This window comes from Nyctibius grandis, chromosome 5, assembly GCF_013368605.1.
Source record: "Nyctibius grandis isolate bNycGra1 chromosome 5, bNycGra1.pri, whole genome shotgun sequence".
NCBI lineage: Eukaryota > Metazoa > Chordata > Aves > Nyctibiiformes > Nyctibiidae > Nyctibius > Nyctibius grandis.
Genome location: NC_090662.1, coordinates 77422775 through 77437606, shown reverse-complemented (window position 1 = coordinate 77437606; position 14832 = coordinate 77422775). Strand labels below are relative to the sequence as shown.

Below are 14832 nucleotides of genomic sequence, written 5' to 3'. Positions count from 1 at the left end.
TGAGAAGTTTCCATCTTGTAATTTGACCATATTTAATAGAAACTGAGTTGTAAAACTGCAGCAGCTATTAGCCCAGACTAACACCTTAGCTCAAAATGCTCTGAACCTCACAGAAGTTCATAATGGGTATGAACTTCGAATTCCTGGCCACTTGCCAGGGCTAGTGTATGTCTGTGCTGTAAACCCCGGGCATGAGACTGTTAGGCTAATCAATGAAATACTCTTTTTTTTTCTTTTTCTTTTTTTTTTTTTTTTAACAGTATGCATGAAGAGCCTTGAATTCCATCAAAAGGTCAAAAAAGAGTCTTCATAAATGAGGCTCTGCTCCCCAATTTTTGTAATCCTTAATAATAATTTATCTTAAATGTTGATACACTGGCTGCTGCTCACAAAAGATTTCAGAACATTAGGAAAACTTACCTCACTAGGGAAACATACTGTTGCATAGCTGTCACCTAATTTAGATGCCTACACCATCTGTACAAACAATAGAAAATATTGGACAAAAATGAATTTTATAGCAAATATCCAAAGGAAATTGGAAACTAGAAGAGACTTGCTCATATTAGGATTAAAATAATAAATCTTCTGTTGCTATATGTTAATGCCAAAAGTAGCTGGGCATTCTTCAATTAGGAAGACACTAAGAGCAGCTTGAAAAGAACGTAGCGCTTAAGCTAAGAGAACTTAAATGAAGGTGCCACGTGTAAAGTGAAGTCTTTTTCCAGAAAATGGTGCCTTCTTCCAGTATTAACTTATTTAGTTTGTACATCCTGGGTTTTCTCTGACAGTGAAAACATGCATTTTTTGGTCCTTGCATTTTCATAAACTTTTCCTATTCTGTTTCTTGGACTGTCCAGTAAGACAAGGAAAATATATTGTTTGAGTCTGTACCACCCTGTGCGTGAGTACAGTCATGCTCTTTGCTCTGAGAAGTGAAGCAAAGAGAATAATGCAACCAGGAATTAGAAGGGCAGAACTTTTAAAGCCTTGCTAAAGATAGAAAGAGATGAATTATAAACAAGTTCCTAAAAGGTGGAGGGTGACAGAGGTGAAAAATCTCATGGTGATGCAGAAGGATGAATAGTGGAAAAGGCAGAGATGGGGGGAAAAAGGAAAATGGGAGCTGAGTTGGAAAGGGGAAGAGAAAAATGTACTAATGCAGGTGAGTGGAAATGTTGAGGGAAGACAAATAGGACTAAAAAGAGCTGCAGATGAAATACATCATTTGATATGAGAAAAGCGACTGAAACATATAACATGGTAAATAAGAGGAAGATAACAAAGGAGACATAAAAAAATGGAGGACAAACATGTGCCAAAGCTGTATTCCAAACAAAAGGAAGTCAGGAAAAAGAAAAGGAAAGTAATGAACTTTAGAGTTAGAAAAAAGACTTGTTATTTTCACTAAGGTTAAAACCTAGGTAAATCAAGCCTTCTCCTTCGAGTATGCTAAGTTATATCAGAACTAAAAGCATCTTTCCTACTCTTTGTGTTAGCTGCCTCCAGTTTGCCTCATGTTTTTCTTCCTTGTGAAGCAAACTAGATCTGCCAGTTTAGTCCACCAGTGGCTTGTAGACAGCTGTATTGCTCAAGCGCAGTGGGTTTCTAGACAGTTTCGAGACACAGATTTTACATGATCTGCCAAACACTGTTATAAGGAGAGTTTCCTTGGACAAACCCATCATAGTTTGTCATTACATTTCCTGGATCTAAACAAATGTGCATGAATATATACGATTTAGCTGTACAATACCTTGTGAAGAGTTGTGGAGAGATGGGGTGGGGAAAAAAGTCACTCACATTGTGTTATGTTTTTGTTGTGTTTTTGAGATATTTACTTTCTGTATGTACAATCTTTTATTAGATGCAGGTGATGTGTTATTATAAGCATTGATATTTTACAGTTAAATTTGGTGATTTTTGTAGTCTATGTGAAGGGAAGAACTTAACCTGTGCAGCCTGTGAACCAGTGGAGGATACTGTAACACTGACAACACCTGCTCCAGAGGAGGACATTGAACTACCACCCAGTGAATACTCATGCAGCAAGATGATGGACTTGGCCTTCCTAATGGATGGCTCCAATAAACTGTCAGAGGAGGACTTTGAACAGCTGAAGACTTTCATAACTGGCATGATGAAGAAACTCCACATCTCCCAAAAGAAAATCCGAGTGTCGATTCTGGTGTATAGGGCTGGTCCCACAATCTATCTTGGCCTTAAAGATATCAAAACACAGTCCCAGATGAGAAAAATTGTCCAAAACATAAAATACACAGGAGATGAAGTAGCATCCGCCGCTGAAGTCCTTAAATACACTGTGTTTCATGTTTTCGGAAAAGCAGAAAGGACCAATGCTGCCAGAATTGCAGTGCTATTTATAGCAAGCAAGTCTCCAGGAAAACTCCGCAGCATCCTCACAGCCTTGAAGAATAAAAAAATTGCAGTAATACCTGTGGGGATTGGACCACATGTTTATGTGGAGCAAATCAGGCTCATTGAAAAGCAGTCACCAGATAATAGAGCCTTCCTAATGAACAATGTGTTAGAACTAATGGATAATAGGGATCTCCTCATTGATCGTCTATGTGATCTTGGACCTGAAGAAAGTCCTCTCTTACAAGCTATGTCCACTCCAACAATATCCAGTGTCTTATTTCCCCCTTGGGGTCTCACAACATCACCACCTTTTCCAGAAAAACCCACCCACAAAAGTCTGGACGTTGCTTTTATTGTGGAAGGATCTGACAATGTTGGGGAGGAAAATTTCAATATCGTCAAGAAGTTCCTTGAGAGGGTGATCACAAGAATGAATGTAGGACAGGAAGATATTCATGTTACAGTCATGCAGTATTCAGAGACTGTCACTCTGGAGTATTCCTTTAGGGAAATACAGTCAAAGGAAAGTATTACTGAGAAGGTGAGGAGCATACCCTACCAAGGAGGAAAGGCTACCAACACTGGGAATGCCCTCGATTATATTTCCAAACACACATTTACACCAGTGAATGGGGGCAGGCAAAATGTTCCTCACTTGGTATATATGGTGTCATCCAGCCCTTCCACTGATGTTATCACGCGACCTCCAAGGAGCATAAATGTTATTCCCATAGGCATAACCCCCAATGCAAATATCCAAGAGCTCAGAAAGATCAGTCAGCCTAATAACCCAATAATCTTGCATAGTTATAGCACACTTCTTGAAGAAGCACCTGCGTTAGTGCTGCAGTCATGCTGTTCTCATAAACTTTGGACAGAAATTCCAGGTAAAGTTGGACGTATTTTTTGTGTAATTTCCTCTCTTCTGTCTCCTCCATTTCCCTCTCACATCACTGAGATTTGAAGAAGGTTCCCATATATCATTTCGTATCTTGTCCAAATGCCAAGGAAGGACCATTTATCTTCAGTGGCATCTGAAGATGCTGCCCCATTTCAGCTGTACGGAGCACAGTCCTGCAGTCAGCCTTCAGTAGGCTCAGAAGTCCTTGACTCCATTTGTCAGTAAAGTACAGCAGCTCTCAGATAGGATGGAGGGTGACAGAAGAAAAAAGTTATTCTCATCTTCCTGCCTCAAGCAAACTAAAATTATACCTGCTCTTTCCGAAGAGGCTTTGTTGTTTTTGTAGTTTTTTTTTTTTGGTGGGTTTTTTTTTTTTTTGGTGGGGGGAAAGCATGGGGTGTGTAGTATATTTTTTGTTTTCGTTTGTTTGGTTGTTGTTGGGTTTTTGTTGTTGTTGTTGTTGCTGCTTTGTTTTTGTTTTAATTTGCTGTTGTTTTAGTCACCTGGGAGTAAAATAGCGTTAGCAGAAAAGCAGGAATTGAAATACCCTTGTACCCCACTGAATATAAATCTCAAGGCTTTCATTAAAGGGGCATCGCTTAGTGTTCAACTGGTCATTATCCTGCTTTGTTTTCCCAAAATGCAGCTATCTCTGCCCTTTCTGCTCCTACCAATGATTAGCAGATGCTATTTCTGGGTATTATGTGCAAATAACCTTTTTTTTCTTTTTTTTTTTTTTTTCTTCCCCTTCCCCCTCAGAGCTGTGCAACAAACCAATGGACGTCATGTTTCTTCTGGATGGAAGTTCCAATATTGGAGCACCAGAGTTTGAGGAGATGAAAAACTTTGTACAGGCATTTATTGAAGGTGTTGAGAACAGTATGTATCTGCCTTTCAACACAAACTCATAAAGAGGCTTTGTATTCTTTTGCTATACAAGACAAAATAACTTCTCAGTATAGTTTTTTTTTATTTTTTAAATGACCTGTACCAATCCCTCAAAAAAATTTAAAGTTTATATTGGGGAAATCAAGCTAATAAAGCTTTTGGTTCAGATGCAGTTCAGTTTCCTCCCAAACCAAGCTGTTCTGGTTCAGGTGAATAAAGGTGTGACATCCAATTCAGGTAACCGTGTGACGAGGAACATCTAGGACAGAAGCTCTGATAAGCACTTCCCTATATGCTGTACTGGACGTGTGTGGGCCAAACAGGCAAAGAGGTCCCTGTCACAGGATGGAGATTTAGCTGAACTGTTATTCTGTGGCAGAAAAGCAAAAATCCATGTTTGTTTTTGGTTCAGTTCTGGATTAGGTTCAACAGACTTTAAATAATAATTCAAGTTCAGTTCTGGTTCTAGTAAGAATGGATAATTCAGAGGGTTTTTGGTTCAGGTTTGGTCCAGCTGCAAGGTTTTGGTCTTTGGAGTGGGCATTTCTGGCCCTGACCGGCTTTTTTGACTAATTTAGGGTGCTAGAACTGGCTGTTTAAGATTTATTTCCTGACCCATATTGGATAATAGACACTTTTTTGGGAGTGCTAGACTCAGTGAGCCTGCAGAGTATGTACTGATGGGAGGTACACCTCTAGTTAGGTCATTCAGCACAGGTACTATCCGTGCAGATGCCCTGGCGGAATGTCGCATATCCTGCACATACATGAAGGGACCATGTGGCACATGTAGTAAAGCAGGACATTGTGTGCCCTTGTACCAAGTCCATCCACATGGCAGAGGCTGCACAGGATCCTGCATTTTCCCAGTAGCACTTGTTTTAACAAACCTGGATTTTTGATCAGAATTGGACTTTTTCAATTCAGCATTCAATCATTTCCATGGAGCAACTGCTTTTGCTGCTGGTGTTTTACTACTGGGTGTTGACATGTTTGTATTATACCTGTGCTCCCAAAAGAGGTGATTACCAGCACTTTTACTAATTAGAGAGCTCATAGAGGAAAAGTATAGCATTTCTGTACATCTAGATTTCCTTTCACTTAGATTTTTTAGAGATCATACATGGAAGACACTCTTTCTGAAAATTGTGTACATGCAAGATACAGAGAAGCAAGCCAAGTGAAATAAACACAAACTAAATAAAACAACAGACAATTTCTTTTAGGCTAGCTGTTTTGCTTATCTTTGAAGCCTGTAATAGCAAAGGTTACATCATTAACAACAGGACAATAATAATGTAGCTATGAAATGACTCCTCACTATGGCCTTGATTTTAAAATCTTTAAGAAGACAGTGGAGAGATTGTGAAGGGCAGCGAGTATACAATATTTGGATCAATATAGGGCTGCCACATTTGGGTACATGAAATTACAGTTATTATTAACTTAATTCATAAATGTTTTACAAAGCATGGATAAAGAATAATATGCTATATATGTATCTTCAGTATACAGTAGAAGTCCTTCTAAGACAATGAGGAGAGGTACAGCCAATCATTATAAACAATGTATTGCCCAGTTCAATTCTGCAAGTTTGATTGCAAGTTTAATTGATATAAATTAACTATTTATATCAACGCTCTGCTAATATTTTTATTCATACTTCTTACATAATGTGTAACAGAACTAGGAAGTCAAAGAATAGCAAAACTTGGAATTTATCTTCATTCCTCTTTGCAGATCATGCTCCCTGGGTGTACTATGTCCCATGCTGCAGCCTGATGCATGCCGCTCAAGTATTGCATGACAGAGGGAAATTTGCATGAAATATAGTCATCTGGGGGAGCCTGGTTGATCAGACAAATGGGGCAGCAAACTGCTGCCTTTGCAAAACTATGTGCCCATAAAAAAAAGTTATGTTTAGAAAACTGAAATTCTCCAATCATGGTCAAACTGATCTGAGATAAAATACTGCTTGCCGATTCCTGACAGAAAAGCAACTGTTTCCAGCGATACTTGCATATTTTTTCCCCTGGGTATAGTTCAGTTTTGATCTTCTGATTGAAAATGCAGCTTTCACACTCTGGAAAATTGCTGTCTAGTTGTGCTTACTGTAAAACACAACCATAATGTAGCCTTTAGATTTATTTTAAGACATTCCTATGCACTGCTTAAAATGTTTATTTTCTGCTTTCTACTTCAGGCAATACATCAATTCATGTGTCAGTTCTCCAGTATGCCAGGGAAAATAATCTAGAAATTTCATGGAACATGCCTCAGGAGACTGAAAATCTTGTAGAGATGGTGCACTCAATTCAACAAAGGGAGCAAGGTCCTACCAGACTAGGTGAGTAATTATGTGGATGTTGATGTTTAAACAGGAGGAAAAAAACCCAGAAATTCTAAATATAGACTGGACCCAGTCACCAGTTCATGTCAGTGCTATTGTGGTAGTGTTCTGCAGTAGAACTGCCAGGTTTTTTTAGTTCACTCATATCTTTACTATATGCACATTCCTTGGTAAAGGTTCAATTTTCTCTATTAAAATGTATCTGTAGTTTACTCGAATTAGGGTTTATCTTAATGTATTTTTGAAAGAAGACGACCAGTTTCTTTTTAGCCTTGAACTAATTCTCAGGAATTGCATTCATTGTCTTTCAAGCAAGCAAAACATAATTAAGAAGTAAAGACTTTGATCATTAACGTTTCAGTATCAATTAGTTGATTAGACATTTAGCAGCAGAACTGCTTATGCTGACTTCAATAGCTGTCCTCACCAGATGTTTCTTACTCTGTGCTGAGCCAGTGCAACTGATCTGGTTGAAAAATAACTTAGCAAAACAGTAGCTATATTCTGGGTGGTGCAGTTCCATCATCCAAGTTGCTGTGCTGGTCCCACAAGGACTTGGGCTGGCACAAGGCTGGGGATGGTGCCAGGGAGCATTGATCACCTAAGGCAGCACCTTAGCTCAAGAGGTACTTGTGAAACATCATCTTTTGTTCCAGAGAACTGCATCCACTTCAATTTTCATTTGCTAAAACATAACACAGATTTCCCACTGCGTCTGTGAAAATTCAGTACACACACATGTATCAGTTGTAGGGTTCAGCAAAAAATGATTCTCCTACTGATCTTTCACTAGATACCCTGAGAATTTTGTTCTTCTGGACTGGAACCACATTTGCTCTGGCAGCCACCTAGCATTAGGGTCCTATAAGAGTTGAGGAGTACACAGATTTTTAGGGTCTTTGGCCTACTTCAGACTGTAAAGCGTTATTGCTACAGAAAACTGAGAAATAAAACCTAACTTCCATAGTTCGCAGGAGGATTAGCCATGATTGCTTTCTCAGCCTGGAGAAATAAAAATACCAGATGGCTGATGAGACTTCTATAGGCTCACTGTGCGATAAATTGTTACATAGAAATAGATAAGTTTCATGAAGCCTTCCATGTAATGTGTATAGTAAACAACACTGAACTGCAGGATAAACAGAGAAAACATGGCCTTTGGGAAATGAAAGGGGAGAAGCAGCCACATGACATATTTGTTAGTGGTTTGTTTATGTCTCATTGGAAAATGCTCAGAGACCGTGATGAGGGATATGGTATAATGAACAAAAATGGAACAGAGTAGAAGTAGTTCCTCCCAAACGAAGCAATGAAAATAAGTCACTGTGGTCCTGTCCTGCACCTTGTAATATGTGTGAATTCGGCTGACTGAGTAGGAGACTTAGCATCCATGGGAAATACATGGTCATTCATGTCATTCTGTCTGTGCTTGGGCCTCTGGAAACGCAGAGGCTGCTTAAAAAGTGTAGATGGCTCAGTCTGGCTGTTGCAGTTCCCTAGGTAGCTTTGGAAATCTTTTCTAGCCTATGGAGGGCTTGATCAGGATTTACCTATCAAAAATATCATTACTGTCGGACGAGCCCTGTTTCTTCTTATTTGTGCTGACTTCCCTATGGTAGAAACATGATCCTGTGTAATCCTTATTCAATCTTTGCTGATCCAAATCATTCTATTTCCATCAAAAGAGCTCTATGTGCAGAGAGCAATTGTCGGCTCTTTTGCCATCACTGCAAAAGTCTTGCTGCATAAAGCTTTCCCTTTTCTGTTTCATTTACTGATAAGGAAACTCTAGGTGAGAGATACATTTTATTAGTAAGAAATAATGAAAAGCTACAGAATATTTGAGGGCATAGGCAGAACAAAAAGAGCAGCCTATACCACAAAACCTATACCCGTGCTTATGCAATAAGATAATGTCATGCAAATTTTGACTCAAGTGACCTATTGAGAAGAAGCTCTGGGGGTATTCAGACATAATGAAACTGTACCACTTAACCTAAGAAATAACTGAAAAAAGAAAATTAACTGTAAGCAAGAGCTAACTGTAAAAGCCTTCATTCAGCTAAAAGTGTTCTGTGCAAGAGAAATGAGAATCGCATAAACCTGCTTCTCTTTGGCATTCATGAGTATTTAGGAGTGTCATAGGGAGCAAAGCGATCAGTCCCTACAGTAAATACTGCTTAACGCTTTATAAACCCATGATTTTGCTTGCTTTGTGCTAAGAATTGACTGTTCAAAGCTGTGGGATTAGTTTGCCATAGCTATTTTGTTTCAAAATTAAAATAACCTGCTAGTTTCAGTTAAAAAGAAACACAATTCAATGTCTAGTCCAGATCCTAAATTAAGATATAAATACAAGCTTCAGGATTATTGTCATGGAGGGTTGTTCCTGACTACACAAGTCCTTGGTTAAATAGATGCAATCTGGGCTATCCATAGGCTTCCTAACCCGTGGCTTTTTCTCTTCAAGTGCTGAGGAGCCATTTCTTTTTCGCTTCTTTCCCAGTCAGCTTTCAGCACTTGTGGGTGATTAAGACCTCTTGTAGTAGTTTTTCTTTTTGGTCGAGATGTTGCAGAAGTGTTAGCAAAACCACTGAGGTCACGTAAGGCACAGATTCTCAAGTTCCCGGCAGGAACCTCTGCCTAGCTGGAATACCCCATCTGTCACAACTCCACAGACCCTCATGGGGGCTTTACATTTTATTCCTCATTTCAGACAAAATTAAAGAAAATAGTTGCAAGGGTTGCTTTTAGGCAGTTTCTGCTTTCCCTGAGGCACCTACTAAACCATTAAATATCTGTGCCTTGGTTTATTTGCTTCCAGATTGGCTTATTCTGGGATGAATCTTGGTTTTTATTTCTTGGATGCATTGCAAACATTTCTGGGGCACTTGTGCTCTTTCGGTTCAATCCATGATATTCATAATTGCTCCCAATCTAATATCTGTGATTCAGATTAGCATGCGTTTTCACACATTTTTCCTCCTTTATCAAAATCATTAATGAAATTATTAATAAGGCAGAATCTAGTGTAATTCCCTGTAGACTCCCAGTAAACACCTCCAACCCTACTCAACAGATTGTCTTTTGTCCTTAAAGCTTGTTTATGTCCATTGAATCAGCTTTCAGTCCTCGCAGGAACCTCTACATGAATCATTCTGAATTATTATTATTTCAGAATATGAGTCTGGCTTGAATGTGCATCAGATAAGATTAAAAAAAATCAGCTAATTAGCCTTTATTGGATAGTCATGTTAAAGGCAACCAGAAAAAGGTTCTTATAAAACCTTTTCTGACTGTCCGAAGTTCAGCATCAAATATTCCTAGTCTTAGCTGAGAGGAGAAGAACGTGAAGTGATGCCATCCCTTTCTCCATTTTTTTCCCCCATCTTTGTAGGATATCTTCTGTTGCTTTAGCTTTAATGACTATTCCATACATGATTTCTGTATTCTATAGTGTAGTCAGGAGTGTATCAGCACTGAGAGATGGGAAGAAGGTGCTGTCCTGTGGTGGCAGCCTTTGGAATGACCAACTTGACCTTTCTCAAGTGACCCATATAGATCAATGTTTTTTCATTTTTTCTTTTTATTTATTTATATTTTTTTCCATGGACATGCCCAATGACTGACAGTCACATCCTACTGACTGAGCTGAAAGGCTGCTGGGGGCTCAGTGCTCCTTCAAGCTAGAAGAGAATCATTTTGGTTGGAAAAGACATTTAAGATGATCAAGTCCAACCATTAACCTAGCACTGCCAAATCCACCACTAAACCATGTCCCTCAGTGCCACATCTACATGTCTTTGAAATACCTCAAGGGATGGTGACTCAGCCACTTCCCTGGACAGCCTGTTCCAATGTTTGACAACGCTTTCAGTGAAGAAATTTTTCCTACTATCCAACCTAAACCTCCCCTGGTGCAACTTGAGGCCCTTTCCTCTCATCCTATCGCTTGTTACCTGGGAAAAGAGACCGACACCCACCTCACTACAATCTCCTTTCAGGTAGTTGTAGAGAGCGATAAGGTCTCCCCTGGGCCTCCTTTTCTCCAGACTAAACAACCCCAGTTCCCTCAGCTGCTCCTCATAAGATTTGTGCTCTAGACCCTTCACCAGCTTTGTTGTCCTTCTTTGGACTCTCTCCAGCACCTCAATGTCTTTCTTGTAGTGAGGGGCCCAGAACTGAACACAGTATTCACTGTGCGGCCTCACCAGTGCAGAGTACAAGGGGGCGGTCACTTCCCTAGTCCTGCTGGCCATACTATTTCTGATACAAGCCAGGATGCTTTTGGCCTTCTTGGTCACCTGGGCACACTGCTAGCTCATATTCAGCCGGCTATCGATCAACACCCCCAGGTCCTTTTCCGCTGGGCAGCTTTCCAGCCACTCTTCCCCAAGCCTGTAGCATTGCACGGGGTTGTTGTGACCGAAGTGCAGTGCTCGACACTTAGCCTTGTCGAACCTCATACAATTAGCCTCAGCCCATAGATCCAGCCTGTCCAGATCCCTCTGCAGAGCCTTCCTACCCTCAAGCAGATCAACACTCCTGCCCAACTTGGTGATGTCTGCGAGCTTACTGAGGATACACTTGATCTCCTCATCCAGATCGTTGATAAAGATATTAAAGAGAACTGGCCCCAATACTGAGCCCTGGGGAACACCACTTGTGACTGGCCACCAACTGGATTTAACTCCATTCACCACAACTCTTTGGGCCCGGCCATCCAGCCAGTTTTTTACCCAACGAAGAGTATGCCCGTCCAAGCCATGAGCAGTCAGTTTCTCCAGGAGAATGCTGTGGGAAATGGTGTCAAAGGCTTTACTAAAGTCTAGGTAGTCAACATCCACAGCCTTTCCCTCGTTCACTTAGCAGGTCACCTTGTCATAGAAAAAGATCAGGTTTGTCAATCAGGACCTGCCTTTCATAAACCCATGTTGACTGGGCCTGATCGCCTGGTTGTCCTGTACGTGCTGAGTTATGGGACTCAAGATGATCGGCTCCACAACCTTCCCCGGCACCGAGGTCAGACTGACAGGCCTGTAGTTCCCTGGATCCTTCTTCTGGCTCTTCTTGTAGATGGGCACCGCATCTGCTAATTTCCAGTCATCTGGGACCTTCGCGGTTAGCCAGGACTGCTGATAAATGATAGAAAGTGTCCCAGTGAGCACTTCCGCCAGATCCCTCAGTACCCTTGGGTGGATCCCATCCAGCCCCATAGATTTGTGCATGTCTAAGTGGCGTAGCAGTTCGCTAAACATTTCCCCTTGGATTATGGGGGTTTCATTCTGCTCCCTGTCCCTACCTTTTAGCTCAGGGGGCTGGACACCTGGAGAACAACTGAGGCAAAGTCATTCTGCTTCCGAAGCCCATTTGTTGCCTTTTTTTTTTTGATAGCACATTGTATATGTGAGAAACAGAAACCATTTGTAACAATAATACCTGAGACTAACATAATTTACTCCTGTGTTCAGTATGTGGGAACATGTTGGCTGCTAGTCTAGGCTTACGGTCACATGCACACACGGAGAAAATCCTTCAAAATGCATAACCCTTAAAGCCCATAGCAAACCTCCCATTCACTTCACTGGAGCTTATATGATACCCCTTGTCAAAGCTAGCAAATGATGTTTTGGCCACTGTCAGATTTTCTTTAAATAAAAACAATTGTTTTGTTGTTTTATGGAGCAGGATTTAGGGTATTTTCTATTAGCATCTGGATTTTCTCTCGGGTCCATCACTGAAATGAATAACTGATGGTGTGGTTCCATACAGCTAAACAGATTAAAGAGCTAGCTCCTGCAGAAGGGCCTGGCCCCTTGACAGCTCACTGCTGCACACTTGCACTGCCTTCCTTCTGCAGGAAGGGATGAGCATTGGGCCTTCAGCGAGCTGAGGGAAGGGCCAGAATGGCTGAAAATGATGCATTTCTTTTTTTGGAATGGTTATTTTTCAGACATGATGAGTTTCCCAAGGCAGCTAGCTGTGTGGCCAGGTGGGCGGCAGTGCTGACTGCAGGGGAGTGGGAGGGCATGCCCATCTAGTGCACCTGGAGAAGCGGAGCCTTCCTTCTGCCAGCTGTTTGCTATGGCACTAACACAGCCAGAGATGCATTTGCAATGTATGTAGATATGTCAGAGCAAGCTGTAGTGGTGCCAGCAGCAGCAGCGGCCCAGATGTCAGCCACTGTGAAAGGGTATACAAGACCCAAGGTGGTCTCATAACAGCTGAAGCTGGTGTGGCTCAGAGCTGGCCATTTTAAAGCTGGTTTAATCACCTCCAAGAAGCTGTGCACTCTTCTTTGGTCTTAATATAGCCTTGTGCTTGGTGATATTTATTTCAGTGTAAACATCTTAGATTTCCTTTATTGGTATGAAAATGGCAGATTACTGTTATGTGGCAGTGTACTAGTAAGAAAATGTTCAGTTGATTGGTTTATTAGCAGTCAACATTTTTTATTATGGCCTCTGAGGAGTTTGTTAGTACCCTCCCTGGTGAGATTTAGAGAGAAATAGCTGAGAAGTGACAGCTTCCAGCTTGGGACGGTGACTTTCTGAATCCCTCTAGCAGGATGAAAGTGTTCATTTGATCATGTCTTCAAATCTCAGGAACTGGAATATAGTCATATTAATTTTCTGTATTTTGTTTTATCCCTTAGTTGTTTATAGCTAACATGCCATTCTGCATCTAACATCTACCTCTACAGACATATAGAGTAACTACTGGAAAACAAAACCATTGTAGAAATGATGAGACAGCTGTATAGGACATGAGTTAATACCTGAGGTTAGTTCATTTTTCTGGTCAGGAATAGTAGTTTGCGAAATGGAATTGCCATCATCCAGCTAATAATGATGTTTTAAAATACATTTTCTTGCAAGCAGAAAAACATTCAAAATTTTGAGGTTTTCACTGAACAGAAACTATAAAGTGTTTTCAGTTTGTATATTGAACATAATTCAGAATTAAAGTGGGAAAGAAAATCAAATGATAAGAACAGAATGAATCTACACAGTTGGAAGAATTAAATAAAAGATAATCATTAAATAACAAGAAAAGAGAAACATCCCATCTTGTTCTTAAATACTGTTGAAAGCTTTCTGTTGATTTTTATCTTTTTTTGTTCCTTCTGATTGTAATTGACATTTCCAAAAAGCATTTTGATTTAAACAAACATGCACCTTTCTATTTGAAAATTATTGCTTGCAAAAATTTGTGACCTCCTCTGGACAGGAGATTGTTAGTGGAGGTAACAGTGCATGATAGATGGAAGCTTATAGGAGGAGAAGCTGATGTGGATCCTGTTCCTGCGGTAGGTCTGACAGGGCCTGGCAGTGGTTCCTAGTGGGTCTTAGCTCTTCTATTTAGTTGTGGGCATCTGTGTGGAGAGATGACACATGAAGATGAGGCTAAGGCTCTGGGGAGGAAACAATAGTGATAATGGGCTAACAGGGAAGAAGAGGTGGATGGATAAGGTGGGAAGGGGATACGAGGCTGTCAGTCAGGGACTAAAACGTGTATGAGACAACAGGAAAGGATGGGGAAAGCAATGGTATTTGAGAAGAGAATGTCAACTGCAAACAGGTACTGTGGAAAAGGAGATATTTGGGCTTTTTCCAAATACCTACTCTAGGCTAGATTCCTCCAGGGGATAAATTCTTCCTAAAAGCCTAATTAAAGCCTTGTAGAATATCCAGTTGCTGTTGACATGTTATCAATAGTCAACATGCTGTGTGAGCTTCCTAGAGGTTGTCCATCCTTGCAGCAGCTTGGAAAAGGGTCATTGCTTCTGCCAATGAAAAGGGGTGGGTGACATGATGAAAGAAGACATGAAGTGCCAAGTGTTCAGGTGTGCTAAGGTATTCTGGTGGTGTGCTGGTGAATTATCTATGATCTGACTGCCAGTGTTTTACAAATGTTACTTAAAATCGTTCAGTGAATTCCTCAGGCAAACATATTTCTGCTCCACAGTTCTTCCAGATTATTCAGAGGAGCTAGTCTTTCAGGTATTTATTATTCACCATTCACTGTTTGCCCTGAATGTCACATCAGTCACATGGTATCATTTCTGCTTCCTGTTTTGATAACTTCAAAGCCCAAAGGAGCTTTTAAGAAAGCTGCATATCATCATTCCCAGTATAAATATTTGTGCAAATACATATCTAAATACAAGTACTAGCAAAGTACTCTTGTACTGAGGTCATGATTTTGAACAAAAATTTGCCTGAGTGTTCACAGATGTTAAATTAAAGGGCAGCAGCTACCCTTTTAAGCCAGTTTTGTGATTTGGTAGCTAAGGTAGAATTTCTTCATG

The 14832-nt window shown here is 40.5% G+C and overlaps 1 protein-coding gene across 1 annotated transcript in view; it reads left to right on the top strand.

Moving 5' to 3' along the window:
* VWF (von Willebrand factor) overlaps positions 1–14832 on the top strand; it is a 144134-nt gene that overhangs the window by 71524 nt on the left and 57778 nt on the right. Inside the window, exons 28-30 of the mRNA XM_068400423.1 lie at positions 1930–3269; positions 4043–4162; positions 6375–6518. Coding sequence (XP_068256524.1) covers positions 1930–3269; positions 4043–4162; positions 6375–6518 — 1604 coding nt within the window. The remainder of the gene's footprint in view (positions 1–1929; positions 3270–4042; positions 4163–6374; positions 6519–14832) is intronic.